This window comes from Dermacentor silvarum, chromosome 1 (assembly GCF_013339745.2).
Source record: "Dermacentor silvarum isolate Dsil-2018 chromosome 1, BIME_Dsil_1.4, whole genome shotgun sequence".
NCBI lineage: Eukaryota > Metazoa > Arthropoda > Arachnida > Ixodida > Ixodidae > Dermacentor > Dermacentor silvarum.
The window spans coordinates 46,506,407-46,524,607 of NC_051154.1; the positions used below are offsets into that span (position 1 = coordinate 46,506,407).

Here is an 18,201-nt window from a genome sequence, read left to right on the forward strand (position 1 = left end):
AGACGACTGGCGGCACGGCAAACGAAGATTTAATATATACAGGAGTGGTAGAAGCACGCGGCACGCGAAACTAAAATTGATTCAACAAAAGTCTTCACTGGAACTCAAACAGCAAACTCAGATTGACTACAAACTACTTAAACAAAACTATCTCAGTTTCGGAGCCTCGCTCCGCCTTAAAGTCTCTCGGTCAATCTTGGCGCGGATTCATCAGAGTCTAGCCACCCTGCCTTCGGCCTTACTGCGTCGCAAATAAAAACATGGGCTCTTACGGACCGCTGACTTGAAGTTCCTTACGTCGGGTCCAAGTCGTATTCCTTCGGGTGTCGATGCTGCCGTAGATGCCGATGACTCGCGTTCTCTTTTGTCAGTGGTGAGCTCGTCGGTACTTCGTTGGTGATGAGCTCGTCAGCTCGTCATCAATGGCGTTCGGCGTTGCTTAGGCCCACCTGCCTAGGCCTAGCGTCGGGATGCGTCGCAACTTCTTCAGGAGTGCCGACGTGGCATCCCGAGGAGATTAGAACGTGCCGGTCTGCCACAGAAGGGGGATCCTCTCTGGGGTGCCTGGTCCTGCCGTGAGAAGCTGCAGCCCGTCCAGGAGCCTCGCCCGAAATCTCCGAGGTCGACGGCCACACCTTGGACGGCCAGCGTCGCGGACTCAACCAGACCCCCAAGTCTCCCGTCGCCAGAGCATAGCTGGAGATGCGACCTTCCTGACCCGGTGCCATGTTGAAACTCAACGGACAGCGCCGTTCATCCCTCGACTATGCCTCGGTTCGTGCGCCTTGCGCGCTCGCGCCGTTCGAAACGCTCCGCCAACTTCTTCGTCCTCTTCTCTCGCCACGGGTGACCTCTTACATGTGACAGTCCGTGAACAAGTTCTTTTGAAAGTTTCAATACTAGGCCAAGAATTCCGAAGCAAAGGAACACAGCTGAGCAGCGTGACACAACGAGCGATACGACTGGTGGACACGGGCAGGCGCTTCGTTCAGCCACGTTACCGCATGAAGATCTCGCCTGAAAAGCCAACCAAAACAAGCGCAAGCGATAGCTGACGCGAGCAGACGATACTACGAGTGCGAAAATAGCGGTCGGGGTGGGTCCGCATGATACCAGTTTCCCCGCGTATACGATACTGAAGTTGGCAGCTTTCATTGGTCTGCTTTGCTCGTGGCATGTTTGCTGCCGGGGCGTGCGACAATTTAAATCGGTCCAGGACCGATCCCCCAATGGCACGGAAAACCTGCTTCGCTGCAGCTTTTGTGGCGCGTGTTTTGCCGCCGCTGGCACGCAGCACGTGTTGTTCCATTAGTGTCGCCGGCCCTTAACACGTTGTTCGTGGGTCTTTGATCTAGTACACTTGAATATAGAGCTACGAGTTTCAGAAATACCAGTTTGCAGTCGTATCATTCAATTTCAGGTGAAATTGCGATCGTATCAACCGCATGAAAATACATTGCTTCTATGAAGTTGGCCGGGAAAAGAAAAAAAAAATGTATTGGCCGGGAGAAGAAAAATAAATGCATCATTCCAAAAAACGTATCACGCAGAATCGCATCAACAAGGTTCCACTGTAGTTGCATGAGCTCTTTGATTACTCGTCTCTGCCCTGGCCCTAAAATCAAGATAGCCTGACTGTACAAGGTGCTACCCATACGTTCTGGGAATTCATTCGTACACCATAACGCCTAACCAGCACTGTCTCATTCAAAGTAGTCCCCTTGAGCATGTATACACCGATCCCAGCGTTTCTGCCACAATTCCATGCATTCGTGGAACTCTCCAGGCGGCAATGTGTTGAGGCCCGCCTGCGATTCTGACTGGATCTCTTCAACATTGTGAAACCGACGTCCTTTGAGCCTCAACTTCAACTTTGGGGACCAGAAAAAGTCACAAGGGGCAAGTTCAGGCAAATAGGGTGGGTTCAGAAGTACTACGATTTGTTTTGAAGTCGGAAACTGTCGAACAACGGGGGGAATGATGTGTGAGTGAGCGTGTTGTCGTGATGAAGAAGCCTTCCACAACACTCTAAAAACAGTTGCACCCTTTGGGGTGCATTTTTGCCACACAACAATAATCGTCATCTGTCTTGCTTGCGTTTCCTATCTTGAAAACTCTGCACTTGCTACTTTCCTGTCGAGAACGCTGTGTCACTCTGATAACGCTGTTGTCGTTCGTGACCGAGAAGTGCCGGGCGCACAGCGTTAAAGAAAGGAAAGCCACGCAAGACAGATCACGATTATTGTTCTGTGGCAAAAATACGCCCCAAAGAGTGCAACTGTTCTTAGAGTGAAGAAGCCGAAGTTCTTCCACTTCTTCAGACACTTGCGACGAATGCTCTCGCTTAAGCGCCTCAATATGTCACAGTAAAGCTCGCTATTCATGGTTTGTCCAAGAGGTATGAATTCCTTGTGGACAATTAAATGTAGGTAAAAAAAAATGATGCGCATGGACTTCACATTGCTACGAACTTGACGCACCTTCTTTGGCCAAGGGAAATTTGGTGACTTACACTGCGACGACTGCTGTTTTGTTTCAGGATTGTAGCCATAAAGCCATGTCTCATCCCCGGTTATTACACTGGAGGGGAATGTGAGATTGTCTCTGACTTGTTGATTCAGTTTCATACAGACAGAAACATGGTGGTCATCACTGAGCAGTCTTGGCACGAATTTTGCAGAAGTGCGCCTCATGTTCAAAACATACGACAAAATTCGCTGAACTGTGCCATACGATTGTCCTACAATGCTGCAGACATCCTTTAAAGTTAGCCTGCGATTTACAAGGGTAGCCTTATGAACTTCCGCTATTGTTTCCGGGAATTTGCTTGTTGATGGGCGGGGGGGGGTCCAGAACATTCATCGTCGTCAACAGACATTCGACCCTCTTTGATGCGTTTATGCCATCAAAACATCCTACTTTGGCTCATGGCGTCGACTCCGAAGGCGTCCTCTGGTATACAATGAGTTTCTGCTGCAGTTTTTCAAGTTTAAAACAGAACTTTATGCAAATCCTTTGCCGCTTGAAGTCTGCCAGATTGGTTGCTATGTACCAAATCATTGAAACATTTCCTTGCAAAAAAAAACATTTCGCAAAACAATACTTCGTCTTAGATGCAAGTCGTTCAGCACACTGATCTGCCAGGCATACTGCTAGCTATAGCTATTGGCGGAAATATGTACCACACTCAGTTTGCCCATGCTTTTCAAATTCCCAAAACTTTTGGGTAGCACCTCGTATGTGCCTGTATTTTTTACTTTAGAAGTTCAAATAACCAACATTCAGCATAGGAAGCCAGTTGCCAGCTGGCACTGATGAGTGCACATTGCTCATGTTGCTCTGACCCGATAAGATTGTTGTGGACGCGAATATGCGTGGGTCAACACCCAAGTTGCAAATTACTTATTCTTGCTGTGTGCTTGTAAAAAAAAAAAAAACAATGCACCTTTGGTGCCAACCTTCACTTGAAACCACAATGCAAGGTGACTTATAATCATGATATTCTCCTATTGAGTTATCGAGCTGGTTATCTGATTACAAAGGCTTTCTGTCATTGTGTCACCTTTTGGGATGCACCACTTTAATAGCCCAGTCAGAAGTTGCTATATACTGTTACTCACAAGGCACCATGCCGGAGGCTCTTTTTAGAATTTTTATACAGGGATTGAGCGATAATGGACTTAAATGCATATCAAATGTTGCAAAACTGTTGGGAGATGGCAAGAAATCTTCTCCGCAAAGGAGTGTTGCTACTGAGAAGTGCCTCTAGCAGAAGCACAAGTGGAGCAATTTCATCACTGACTGTGTAGTGGCAACATCTGGTCTGTTGGTGGAGAACGCTAATACTGAGCCCATACTAAGGCACACGAGATAGGGTGGTACAACAGAAGGTTGCACCAAATGATCTCAATGTCCGCTGATACAAAAGCTTAACACAGATTGGTGGAGCACAGCAAGCATTAATCCAATGGGTGCAGTTTGAATGGCAAAAACCAGGGGAAGGTTGTGAAAGTGTGGCAACAGCAGCATTGCTAATAATGCTGTTTATGTAGCGCACATTCATAAACTTTTCATTGTGTAAATGATATGCGAGGTGCCTTTTTGTGCTTGGCACACTTTCCACCTTTCCTAAGGGATGTTGCAGGGCTCTTTATGTGGCTTCTGACGTTACGCAGTCTTGTGTGTGTGTGCTCGTGTGGCATTTTATTACGTAACTTTGGGCAACATGCTTTCCATGCCGGGTAGTTGTATACTAACCATAAACTTCTGCTCAATTTCTGCAGTGCTTCCACCTGGACAGGCACCTGCTGTGATGCCCACTCCAAGTCAGCCGCCACCGCCTCCTGTTATGGCACCGCCTGCCCCATTGACGAGCTCTTTCTTACCCCCGCCAGCGGGGATTGTCAGCTTTCCCCCTCAGTACCCACCACCCTACACCTTTCCGACACAGTATGCTGCACCTGCCCCAGCTGCTGCACCCCCGACGGTGAGCCAGGAGTCCCTTCCTTCACCTGATTTGTACCACCAGTTTTGCTGTGATGTATCATGCAACCGGAAAAACTGAATGCAGTGGAATCATGTCACTGTGTATAATTGGTTGAGGAGTACAAGAAAGGCTCCAGCAACTGTTGCTTTTGTCTGGAACGTACCATGAAAATGGCAGAACACTTTTTGCTCTATTGAAGCTCTTTGATATGCACCCAAACAAGGAGGCAGATGATCACAGGAAGATGGAGACCTGTAAGTGAGCAACAGTGGCGATAAAAACAAGTCAATTTATTGAAGCATTGACTCTAGCAACGCCCCTTGTTTGACCACTGTTGATCATCTTTGATATGTAGTGCTTTTTGAAAGACTTCATGTTGACATCGGCTTGAATGTCAGCAGCAAAAATTAGAAAACAAGAAATTGTGTTGATGTTTGTGTGCTACATTTAGTGGCTTTTGCACCTACTAAACAGCGGCAGGAGTGGTGAGACAGTCACTTGCGAAAACACATGCTATATCCTGTAACTGGAAGTGTGCGAAAATTCTAACTTTAGAATACGAATCAAATTGCCGTTGCTATTCGATTCATATTCCAATTCTACAGAATCCACTATTCATAATTGTCGAATATTGTTTCTGCTAAAATATGAGAGAAACGACACACGAGTCTACAGAAGTTTTATTTATTTATTTGGTACCTGCATCGCCTTTGCAAGCATTACAGCAGGGGGGTATACAAATTGCGACAAAAATTGTTTTTCAATTTAAACACACAAACGGCGGTAAAATTCATGATTAGATTCAATACCTACAATATTTGCTGGGTAAAAGATCAATGCAAGTAGTGGCTGCTCCAGTTGACTCTGCAGCTGGGATCGCTGGGTGCGCGAGGTATTTGAGAACACAAAGTTGGCTTCAGGCAGAGAAGAACATCTCCAGCAAAAATACATATTTTTACCAAACTTTGGGAAATACTTATGGTTTATTTCCACAACTACTCAATGAATCCACCGTCCCCAGCAATAACCAATTCAGTTTGGCTTCCGAAACAACTGCATGCACGGATCAGGTGGTCCTTAGAGATGTTGACCATTGAGTCAGCAATGGTGGCCTTCAGCAAGTCTTTTGTATTATGTGGCTGTTTGTTGGCCTTTCTCTCACCGACGCCCCAGACATAGTAGTCAAGCGGATTTAAATCTGGAGAACTAGGAGGCCACAAGTTGGGAGTGACGTGGTCGTATAAGTTGTCATCCAGCCATTCCTGGGTGATGCAGGTGGTGTGGGCGGGATCGGAATCTTGCTGAAAGACATCACATCACTTTATTTGACCACCCACCCCTTATGTAAGACCCCTATTGGGGTGTTACATAAGGGGTGGAGTTTACAAGATGCAGGCGTTTACAGTAGTCGAAAATGTCAATGGCCAGGTTATGGCAGCGATATGGTGGGGAAGGCCATTCCAGTCGGCGGCTGTTCGTGAAAAGAATGAGTTCATGAAGGTAGTAGTACGGGCTCGTGGACAAAAAACTTGCAGAGGGTGACCGATGTGGGATCTGCGTGGTGGGGGTGCGCAGATGTATGGTTCTTGTCTTAGGGGTGAATAAAAGAACTTGTGATACAAAACAAGACTGGCAATGCGATGGCGAGCAGAAAGATTACATAAACCTGATTGCGATTTGAGAGATATGCTAACGTCGTACGAGTATGAAGAGTGAATTAATCTGGTAGCCCGGTTTTGTACCGCTTCAATGGCATTTGTTAAATATGCTTGATGAGGGTTCCACATGGCCGATGCGTATTCCAGTTTAGTTTGATGAGGGAGATGTATGCTTGTAGTCTGGCGTGTTGAGGGGCTTCCCGCAGGTGACGTTTTAGGAAACCTAGTGTTTTATTAGGCGATGATATCAGGTTAGTCACGTGCAGACGCCAAGATAAATCATCAGAAATGGTGATACCTAAGTATTTGTAAGACTGGACGAGGCCAACAGGGGAGTTAGGAACGGTATATTCGAAGACAAAAGGGTTGCGACGGCGGTGAAAGGACATGTACTTACATTTGTTAGGGTTGAGTGTCGTCATCCACTGCGAACACCAGTTTAGCACGTGGTTTAGGTTTGCCTGAAGGGATTCTTGGTCAAAAGGGCTAGTTACTGAACGATAAATAACGCAATCATCAGCGAACAAGCGGATATGACTAGACATGCGCAGGGGTAAGTCGTTAATGTAAATGAGGAATAACAAGGGACCGAGGACAGAACCATGCAGGATGCCGGAGGTGACTGGAATCGGGTTTGAGGGTTGTTTATTAATGAAGACAGAGAACGATGCCTGATGTCGTTAAGCCATGCGATGATGTTTGGATGTAGGTTCAACTGGGAAAGTTTAACAAGCAAGCGTTGGTGAGGTACTTTATCGAACACCTTAGCGAAGTCTAGGAAGATGGCGTCAGTTTATAGATTAATGTCAAGGTTGGCGTGAATGTCATGAATAAAAATGGCTAGTTGAGTCTCGCATGAAAAACCCTTACGAAAACCATGCTGTGACGGATGGAAGGAATTATTGAAATCTAAGAATTGCATGATTTGGGAGTAAATGACATGTTCCATGATTTTGCAGGTTATACTTGTTAGTGAAATGGGCTGATAATTAAGAGGTGAATCAGTATTACCTGTTTTGTGCACGGGAACGACCTTCCCCACTTTCCAGTCGTCTGGAATGGATTTTTCAGACAGTAATTGTGAAAACAATAAACAGAAAATACTGGAACAGGTTAGGTTAGCGTTTTTCAAAATTTTTGAATTGATGTCATCTATGTCAGTGGCAGATGAATTTTTTATTTTATCTATTATGCGCGAAATGCCATTACTGCTGAACGTTATGGCTTGCATGGTTGTAGTAATAATAGGTGGTAATGTAAAACATGGTGCTTCGGATTCATCGGTAAAAACGGATTAAAATGCAGTGTTAAAGGTGTCTGCACAGTCGGTATCAGTCATTTCACCAGCATCGTTGGTAAGGGTGACAGCATGTGCTTCCTTCGGGTTTATCACCTTCCAGACTTTCTTAGGGTTATCGACTATCATTTTTGGTAGCTCTACTTCGTAAAATGAGCGCTTAGCAGTTCCAATTGTGGCCAAGTATGCGTGCTCAGCTTCATAATACTTTTCCCACGCGTGTGGGTTTGCGTGGCGCTTAGCTGTACGAAATGCGTTTTTTTTTTTTTTTTTCCGAGCCTTTTTAGTGTCTCTGAACCAGGGTTTCTGATTACTCTTTCGAAAACTGCATGATGGGATGTATTTATTCGTTAGTTCGATAATTTTATGTTTGATACGGGTCCAGTTCTCATTTACACTTCTGGAAAGATAGGTCGTTTCAAAGACCGACAAAAAGTTGGTAATTCAGAGTTGATTGCTTCGTAGTTTTCCTTATCGAAGAGCCTAATCGATTTCTGGGAAGTTTGTTTTAAATTCAGGTGAGAAGTTAAAATTGGCATGAATTACATTATGGTCGCCGATTTCTCGGAGGCATGTAATGAAATTAATGCTGTCTGGATGAGTGGTCAGTATGAGGTCCAGAGTGTTAGCTGCTTCCCCTGCGACGTGTGTCGGTTCGGATACAACTTGGGTCAAGTTAAAATAAGGCAAACGTTAATGAAGTCATTCGGCTCTACTTGACTAACTGTGGGCTGAGGTTGATTACTCCAGTCGATATTGGGGTAATTGAAATTCCCGAATAGTAGGATGTGTACTTTAGGGTGCTTTGAAACTAGTTGATTTAGAGCATTGTGAAGCTTGCAGGGAAAGTCGGGATTTTGTGTGGCGGCCTATATCACACACCAATTAATAGCGTCAGTGGTGAAGCGCAGCACATAACCCACATTTCTAAGTCTGACATGACATTAATACCAGAACAAGACAATTGTTTGCTGACTGCAATTAGAACTCCTCCCCCACGAGAATCTTTGCCATCGGCGCGAAAAAGATAAAAATTAGGCAGGTCAAACAGAATTTCTAAGTCAGTGATATTGTTGTTCAACCACGTTTGGGTTAATATAAGTAGATTGCTGCCTGACGAAATTACAAGGTTTGATACGATATCGCGTTTCGGCAGGAAGCTGCGAATGTTCGTGAAGATTACTGATAGCGAAACATTGGCATGAGGAGTAGGCGGGGGATAGCGCGTTGAACGGTAAGGATGAGTTGGTTGTTAAGATATTTCTTTTACACATTCTGCAATTTCATCAAAGATGAACGTTTTGGGCCAATATGCAAAGTTTTAAATCTCAGGGGAAAAGGCACAGACTTCGCCCTCACAAACGCGACAAGTTGTTTCCGGCAGTTTTGAATGCGCCGCTTAAAGTCTTCACGTGAACTACGCTGTACTTTGAATTTTGGACCTTTAGAAAGAATTGATTCTTTAGTTTTAAAGGATGTAAACTTAACGATAATCGGGCGTTTCTTGTCCTTAGAGTGTCGTCCGTGGCGATGTGCGCGTTTAATGTCGTGGCGAATGATTAAGTCTTCTGTTTGCAAATACGTTTCAGTGGGGTTAGTATCAGGTACACCATAGAAAAGTAGGTTGTTTCGCCGGGAGCGATTTTCCGCGTCATCTAGACGCGCTTCTAGCACACTAACTAAACGAGTCGTTGCAGCTGAAGTGGTTTGAATCGTCTCTAGTAGGGATGGCCGAATAGTGAATTTGAGGTTCGAAGCGAATAGTGATTTGGTCGAATAATTTCGAATCGAATAGTTCGTATAGTATATATCATATATTACAGTAAAACCTAGTTAATTCGAATTTCCCGGGACCGAAAAACAATGTTCGAATTAACCGAATGCCGAATTATCAGGGTATCCAGAAAACAATAAGCAAATGCTTACTACGTCAGCACGATTTTATTAGTGTAATGGATGAGCAAATCCTTTTGCTATTTTGCACAAAAGCAGTGCGGAAGCTGCAATTCTCATCATCTCATGACTGATTGGCTCTCGCAGCGGCCATCGAGGCCTCGCGACTTCCTTCGCAGCACGGCCACGGCGCGCGTCATCATTTGCAACACGCTTTGCACTACCGCACGCACATTCGATTATTTTTTTCACCAGTAAGCTGACTGCCAACAGATCGCACGTCCATCGCAATGTAGCCGGTGCTCTTCATCCTCGACAGCTTTGCACCGAGTCAAACTAAAACAACTATTTGTTGCAACCGCGGCCGCTATCGATGCGATTATGAACGGCTACTTTGCGGTGCTTAAAGGCCATGCTAGCGGCAAGAATGTGCGCGCCAAAAGGTGGCAGGAATCGGGGGCGGCGTGCCACGCGAAATGGGTCTCGCACGATCAGTAACTAGCAGCCGCCGCGCAGATCAGTGCCTTTAAAGTCCCTAAGCGATTATGTCCCTAGGCACCTAGGAGCTCCACGATTGCCATGACAACACGTGTTAAGCGGAAGTCACGTGATTCGCAGTGCCCCCACTAGCAATTGTAAAGTCGCTCCCAATTTCTGCGGCAAGTGCCGCGTGCCGCGAGATGAAGAACCAATCAAGGAGCGACGAGGGTGACATCACAGAGCCATGGCAACCGGACTTCCGCCGCTCCATGCCGGGTTATCAATCGACGATCGTCGTCTCTCGCGGTTCTATAGAGAGATTTCTGGAAGCTGTCCGATCGCACCCTTTACTCTCACGGTGATTCCGCGTTCCGAAAGTGCACGAAATCATATCGCGCTGCCGCGCGGCGAGACGCGATTGCCACAGTGGACTTCACGGCAAGGTGCTGGCACGCGGCGTGTCGCGCGCATTTTGGTGGCTAGTATGTACGTACCTTAAAGACACGCGGCCGACGCATGCACCGAGTTAGAAAGAAACTACCATTCTCTGCAACAACTGCAGACGAAATCGCGGTCGCTATCTATGCGATCATGGATGGCGACTATGAAATCCTGCGGCCAACGCGTTGTTATGCGCGGCGGTAAACGCAATAAAGGGCACAAATAGGCACGAAGCGTTCCCTCATTGCTGTCATTCACGTACGATTTCCGCTGACGACTGTGGCGATGCGGATTCCGCCGCTTCGTTTCGGTTGTACGCTAGCACCGTTTCTGCTCTTTTGCGTCGCACATTTCCGGCTCTTTATTTATTTATTTATTTATTTATTTATTTATTTATTTATTTATTTATTTCATATACCTCACAGGCTCCAGAAGGAGTATTGCGTGAGGGGGGCGGTACAGATAACAAAGAACTATTGTGGAGCAAGAACATGTTATACGGTTACATAAATAAGAGCACAGCAAGAATCAAATAATTAACAAAGAACGCAAAATAAAAACAAAAAGAAAGGAAGGTGAACTAACAGCTATTAGCTTTCCGGTATGCAGTAAAGCAAACAATCTTAGCACAAATGCTTACATAAATACACAACAATGAAGTTAAGAACAACAAAACTAAAACAGGCACTAATATTTAGCGAAGTACTAGCCAAATATTGTACTGATTTTTTTGTCTGAAGTTTACTGGGTCATTAATGTCAGCGATATTATCATGAAGACCATTCCACAGCGCAGTGGCACGTGGCAAAGCTGAGCAGTTGAATGCATTGGTGTATTGCATGGGTTCTCAAAGTGGGTTCCGCAGGCCCCTGCTCGGGGTTCCGCGAACCACTGATACATTTTCTGTGGTCCCGCGCTCACCAAGCGGCTAAAACGGCGAAAACGAGGTGCGTTCGATCCACAGAACCTCCATTACTCATGCCCGAGTGTCAAAAAGCCCTCGCAGCGCGTAACGGCAACGCGCGAACTGCACAATAAATTCGCAAGCAGCTTGTAGCCACCCAACCTCCGAAAATGGGCAGCGCGCCTAAGCTTTCGCACTTAAATCTCGGAGGCCGTAATTTACCAACATGCGCATTTCTCCCATTTGTAGATAGCGTAGGTGCCGATTGCGTGCGCACTGATGTATACATTGGAGGAATTAAAAAAAATGAAGAAAAAAAATGCGCGGAGCTTCGCAAATATGCGCCGCAGAAGAGCAAGAACGGCGCTAGCATCCAACCGAAACGAAGCGGCGCAGTCCGCATCGCCATGGTCCTCAGTGGCAATCGTGCGCGGCACGTGATTGACAGCTACGCCGGAGCGGTTCGTGCCTAATTGTGTCCTTAAAGACTTTATTGTTGCATTTATCGCCGCGCGTAACACCGCGTTGGCGGCATGCCGCGCACCTTCATAAGTGCGTAGTTGCCATCCATGATCGCGTCGATAACCACTGCAGTTTCGTCCGCAGCGGCTGCGGCAAACAGTAGTTTCGTTTTCACTCGGTGCGCGCGTCGGCTGCGTGCCGCACAACTTCGTAGTCGCCAACCATGGTAGCGTCGATAGCGACCGCGGTTTCGTGCGCACGTCTTGCAACGAACGGTAGTTTTGTTTTGCGTGCGTCGGCCGCCTGCCTTCTGAACCGCAAGGTCGCCGTCCATGATCGCGTCGATAGCGGCCGCGGTTTCGTCCGCAGCGGTTGCGGCAAGCAGTAGTTTTGCTTTGACTCACTGCAAAGCTGTCGAAGATTAAGAGCACCGGCTACATCGCGATGTACGGACAATTTGTTGGCGAGCAGCTGACTGGCTAAAAAATAATCGGGATGTACGCGTGCGAGGCCTTCGCCGCTGCTAGCGCTAATCAGTCATGAGATGACTAGAATTTCAGCTTCCGCACTGGTCTTGTGCTAAATAAATATAAACAGGATTGGCTGATTCATTGAGTAAATAAAAGTGTGTTGACGTAGTTAAGCATTTGTTTATTGTTTTCTTGATACCCTCGATAATTCGACATTTGGTTACATCATTTTAATTGGGCTAATTCGGGGGGGGGGGGGGGGGGTTCCTTGACACTTCATGGAGCTTAGCAGGGTTCCCTGGAACGAACATGCTTGAGAACCCCTGGTGTATTGCATTGCGTATTGCATTAATGCAATACGTATAGCTTTTGAGATTTATGGTTGATGTATGGCAGCCATGACGTGAAGCATAGCCTCCGAGATGAGTACCGGTCGTCCGTGGCTTTTGGCTGCCTATTCAGGAGCGCCGAATAATTCGAAAATATCGAATACCTGAATTCGAATCGAAGCGAATAACAAATAAGAATTATTCGAACGAATATTTGACAGTACCGAATATTCGCCCATTCCTAGTCTCTAGATCACTGCAGAGTGTAGACAGACTTTCGCAGTGAGTTTCTAAGGCGCTGAGACGCGTAGTCAGACTCGTCATTTTCTGGTCCAGTGAGAGCAGGTAAGGTCTTTCTTTCGAAACAGTCTCTACCCAGGACTTTACAACGGTGGGAAGCACCTCCACATACGTGGAGTCCTTCTGCAAAAAAAGTGTAGTGGCATAACGTCACCCTCGTTGCTGACGATGGCTAACATCATCAGAGACTAACATTTCGTGTGCATCACTGTAGGCACCTCATCAGCGTTTGCACAAAGCCACCTGTTGTTACGGCGGTTTTGGTCTTGGTCAAAGTTCTTTTCATCTGAAAAAAACCAGTGCATTCCAGGCTCCTCAAGTCTTTTCAGCTTGCTTAGCAAGCACTTGGACCGAAGCAGACGATTCTCCCGAGTTTTATCGGACATGAATTGCACCCTCCTGATGACATAGGAATGGTACCTCAAGTCCTCGTGCACAGCAAGCCTGACAGTCGACTCTGCGACTTGGAGCTCTTTTGCAATGCCCTCGTTGACTTTCCTGGGTCGTCACTCAATATGACTTGCAGCCGCCGGAGAAAATAAGGGGTTCTGACGACATCTGACCGCTGACTGTGCTTTTTCCTTATTGCTACAGATGCCACGTCACCGCAAGAACACATCAATTGTAAACGAATGACTTCGCTATGTTCACAAAGGTGGCAATTTCCAAGTCGCTGTGGTGTGCGGCCAGGGCTATGAAGACTGCATGGGCTTTTCATTTCTTGTGTCAGCCTGTACGCTTCCATCTTTGAACACACTGCACAGTATGAATGATAAGGTGTCAACCAACAAGAAGCCGCACGCCTAGATACGTATAAGCCTGTTGGTGTCTATGGCGGTAAGGAATAGTGGCCTCTAATACCTTGCGCACCCGGTAAATGGCACTACGTGGATCAAAAATGTAAATAAGCCTTTTTTTACTTGAACGGACTCCCTGAACGTTTATATTTCTTTTTGTTTAGGCATAAGAAAATAGTCAACACTATTCGATTCAATATTTGAATGTTGTTTTTCTCAAATATTTGCATACAATTCAATTAAGGAATTTCGCTATTTGAGTACCCCTTGCCTGTACAGTCGAGTCCTGCTACAACGAAATTCACGGGACACGCGAAAAATTTCGTTGTGGATGCACTTCGTTGATGCGAAATTGGTATGTATATACGTATGTACATAAAACGGTAAAGTCGCGAAGAAACCGAAACCATCGTCCAGGAAATCTTCGCGATGGCGGGGGGCAAATGTTGAGGCGTACCGAAGGCAGCCGATAAAAGTGTCAACTTCACGAGAGAATGCATTTCGCGCCGCTGTTACAGCATTTTTCGTGCATTGCTGCTGTCGAGGCGCCTCGCCCAACGCACGTGCCCAGCCGATCACGAAACACTCATTTTGCGGCAAATGCTCCGTCGCAATGATGCGATTAGAATTATCGCAATTTCACTGCATATTGATGACAAAGTCTGCAAGCTTGGCAAGCTTGCGCTTACCAGATGTTTCATTTCCAGAAGTCGGTCAGCCTGGATTTCTTATGCTTCACGGCAAGCAAAGGCATTACGCGAGTCTCGCAGTCCATTAAAACAGCCATCGCAGTTGTCGTGGGTTTTGATAACTTTTCTGAGGAGGTGAAAAGGATCGATTACTTTCAAAGCAGTCGCTGGAGTCGGTGTGTCTAGAGGATTGTCATTTTCCCCAGGCGACGAGACGTTAGCATCCTGTTGACAACAGCGACTGTGGGTGCGGCTGCTCGGGCGCTATCTTGAAAGCAATCTGCGTACTGCACAAAGTGAGCACCCGCGCCGGCCTCATCTTCAAAGCGATGAGCGATGTGGGTAAAGTGCAACTAGTGCCGGTAGAGTCGTGTACGCTGTAATTTAGATGTTTAGTTCGCGGTGAAGCGATTGACAACACGGAGGTCAATTCGCTCGCTGCAATTGCCACGCTCTCACTCCAGCATGTTGACACCGACTTTCCGCGGTCATCGAGCGAGATGTGTTCATGTATACCTGTGCGCACGTGGCACCGTGCTCAGTAATTTAGTTAACGAATGTTTACAAGTTTATACGGCCAGTAAACTACTATCTTTAGTTCGTACAGCTGTCTACTAATCTGCTAACGCAATTGGTGCTTCGCCTTTCGGGAGATTTTTTTTCTTCTGCTTTCTGCCTCGGCAGTCATACGTGCCTTCTCCTCGAGAGATGAGATTTACGCTTCTTCGTTGACGTAGCCATTTCGGCCAGAGAAAGACCACAGGAAACGGCAGCGATTGCGGCGATCCCCTGCAATCTCGTGCAGGCGCGTGATGACCACGCGTGGCTATGGATTGCAGTGGCTTAAATCGGTACTTTGAATTTGATTTCATTCGTGAAAACCTCGTTCAAGCCGACTTACAATCGTCACAGCTTTGGAAGGGCCTTCTAATTTGACTACTCGATAGGTCCAATTTCAATTCAGTCCCAGTTTCATTGTCGAAAAGTTCGTTGAAGCGGAAATACCGAACGCCTTCGTTATGAAGGGACTTTTTTTGTATTACTTTCTATCGGCAGCTGACGGGGAATTGTAAAATCTTCGCTGTGGCAGAAATTTCGTTTTAGCGGCACTCGTTGTAGGTGGATTCGACTGTAAGACTTTTATCTGTGTCTGCTTTCTTTTGCATGTCTTCTGTTACCAGGATGTAAAGCAGCCTACATAAAAGTAATGTTTTTTTTTTTTTTTTTTTTTTTTTACTTTAAAGCTGCAGGGGGAGTATTCAGTAAATAGTCTGTTTTCTTTTGAAATAATGGTTAATCTACCCGCACAGGCTTTCAGAAGCAACCTGAAATTTTGTGTGCTTTGGTACTTTATATGTGTATCTGTCCTGTTCTCTCTGAATTTGTGTTGTTGAGAGGCATTGTTTGTACTGGTGGCTTGCTGGATTCAAATAATTGAGATGGCTCCTACATAATGTGCAGCAGACGCAAGCCCAGAAGCCGCCTTACTACCACGGGGACATTATCTATTACAACACTCAAAGCCAGCAGCACAAGCAGCGGCCCACCCCTCCTCGAAGGCCCAAAGCAGCTATCCCTATCGTGCCTCCCCCAGATTCCCAAGGCACAGTCCAGGTGGGTTGTACCGGTTGTGACAGCTGAATGGCATGCTATATTTGCACCACTCTTGCTACATTGATTGCATATGCCATAGTATGGTTCATTTTTAAGTGTTGCTTTATGTGCATGGTTTGTTTCTTGAATGGTTTGCACAGTATGCACATTCGTGGCTACTTGTAGTGGCCACCTTTGAGATACCTTCCACCTATTTCTGGGTCTCTTCAATTTGTCGTGTTGGACTGCCCAGGACTATTCAAGGTGCTGTTTTCAGCCAGCTAGTGTTGGCATATGCAGTGTCTCGGGCAGCCCTGGGCAGCCCAGGATCATTATGAAAGTGTGACAGTTGCTTTGGCCGCCTTCTCTTTCTTTTGACCGCATCTGGTGCGCTGTAGCTTTGGCTTTTCTAAAGCATGCATTTCCTGCTGGGTATTTCTGCTTGACTGTGGTCGTCTGCCCTGGCTTGCAAGCACAATGTGTTCAGGTAAGCATGTTTTGTTTTATTTATTTTGCACGGTCACTGCACTTAGGCGCTGGCTGGCTGTAAATATGTGTGCATTGCTTATTGTGGCTTGCTGTTATTGTGGCTTGCTGTTAGGGCATTCTAAGCTGTAAGCTTTCCATCATTAAAAAAAAAAAAAAAGAAAAAAAAAACGAAGCTAAAAATTAGTCTCGAGTCTCTTTAAAAGGATCTTAACTATTCAGATGTGCAGCTGCAGTGTGTGTTCAAAGGCACTAAACTGGGTGGACTGAGTTTTGTACTTCTCACTACCCGTAATAGTAGTATTTCTCCTAATATCAGTATCCTACCCTCTTGGGCACTGCATGCACAATCTTAGATGCTTAAATAATGCCACGAAGTCGGGACTAGTAATGAAAATGCTTAAAGCATGTTGTATATATCTTAAGACATTTCTGATTGTACCATTGCTTCAAAATTAACATATGCAAAGTGTGCTTTAGAGAGGGCTTTTGGCAGGTTGCTGTGTGCAGCACCTTTGTGAGGTCACCTGGGGGGTTGTGGGGTTCTCTTTTTATTTCATTTATTGTAACAATTTTCGTTGGACAACTCTTTTAAGTGCCTGGGCATTTTCCAAGTACACTGCACTTGAAATAGTTGTTTGTGTATCTGTAATAGCATTTCTTAGAGGTGAGGCGTAGAGCCTACATTTATGGATACAAAACTCCCTGAAAAATTAAAATTCCTTATCTTTTCTGCTATTGCATGCTTTTAAAAATGCTGGAAGTGCAAGATATGTGTTGGAACTAAATTTTTATTTGACACAATTGCCTTATATTGTTGCCTAAGGGCCCTACCCGTGTAAAGGCTGCACCCCAAAATGTGGGCTGAAGTTATCTCCTCCCGTTATCTGTCCTGTGCATGAAGGCGTATGGTGAGGCGCATTGATCTCTTCTTTGGCAGAAAAGACCAGTGCGTGTCACCTTAAGCATTGGCGTTGTGACAAAATTTATATCTCTGCACCAGCCAACTCATTCCGTTGCGCTTTCCGATGCTCTTTCCACGTATGCAGCAAGAGCGCCCACGCGTGCCGCTTCCCACAACCATGCCTGCGGCTGCATGCTGCCTTTAACGTGTGCGCACTATACAAGAATGCTAGTGCTGTCTTTTCATGCTTCATGCAGTGGGCTTTCGCCACTCCTGTGTCACCTAAATTTGCACAGTCACTGTTGACTGCAGCATTCCATTCTTAGTCCTCCTGAACACCTGTTTCCGTCAGCCTTTCTTCATGCAACTTTACGTGTGACATGATGTTTTAGCTTGAGCCTGCATCCAAGGTCAGCTTCACCTTTGAACATCATGTTTCTGGTAAACCAGACTCCGGCTGCCCCGGCTCCATGGTTACATGTAGCAACAACGAGTGGGGTTGTAAACAAAAGCTAACAAAGGATTTCAAAGATAGCGACATATGGCTGCTAGCAGGTCTGTTTTTCAAAGCTGATACACTATACTATTTCTTTACAGGCTATACCCAGAAAATTTAAACCCGTGTTTAAAGTGCTTTGTTCACTAGGATATGGCGGTAATTAGCAGCTGTAGGAGATATTGATGTTTCTAAGCTGTTTATTTATTTATTTATTTATTTATTTATTTATTTATTTATTTATTTATTTATTTGGTTACTATTACGGTCATTGAGGCTTTACAGGTAGGAGTGGTAAATATTTATACAAATAAAAAATAAGGAGAGTTTTTAACATAGGTGATGAAGAAGCACAAATTTGAAAGCTTCAGGTTCAGGAATGGAGACTATGCAGGTGGGCAGGTGGTTCCAGTCTGAGCTGGTCTTGGGGAGGAAAGAATAAAAATACTGGTTATTTCTGCAATTTGGAATGCTTACTTGAGATCGATAATCAATGCAGGATGATACATAATTTGG

The 18,201-nt window shown here is 45.7% G+C and overlaps 1 protein-coding gene across 10 annotated transcripts in view; it reads left to right on the forward strand.

The window, feature by feature from the left end:
- The window catches only part of LOC119462122 (protein CASC3-like), a 103,769-nt gene that overhangs the window by 46,846 nt on the left and 38,722 nt on the right, over positions 1-18,201 (forward strand). For 9 of the 10 annotated variants that reach the window (XM_037723470.2, XM_049667490.1, XM_049667498.1 and 6 more), the window contains exons 8-9: positions 4,284-4,486; positions 15,668-15,820. In XM_037723470.2, coding sequence (XP_037579398.1) covers positions 4,284-4,486; positions 15,668-15,820 — 356 coding nt within the window. The remainder of the gene's footprint in view (positions 1-4,283; positions 4,487-15,667; positions 15,821-18,201) is intronic. The other variant, XM_037723482.2, reaches the window with a different exon arrangement.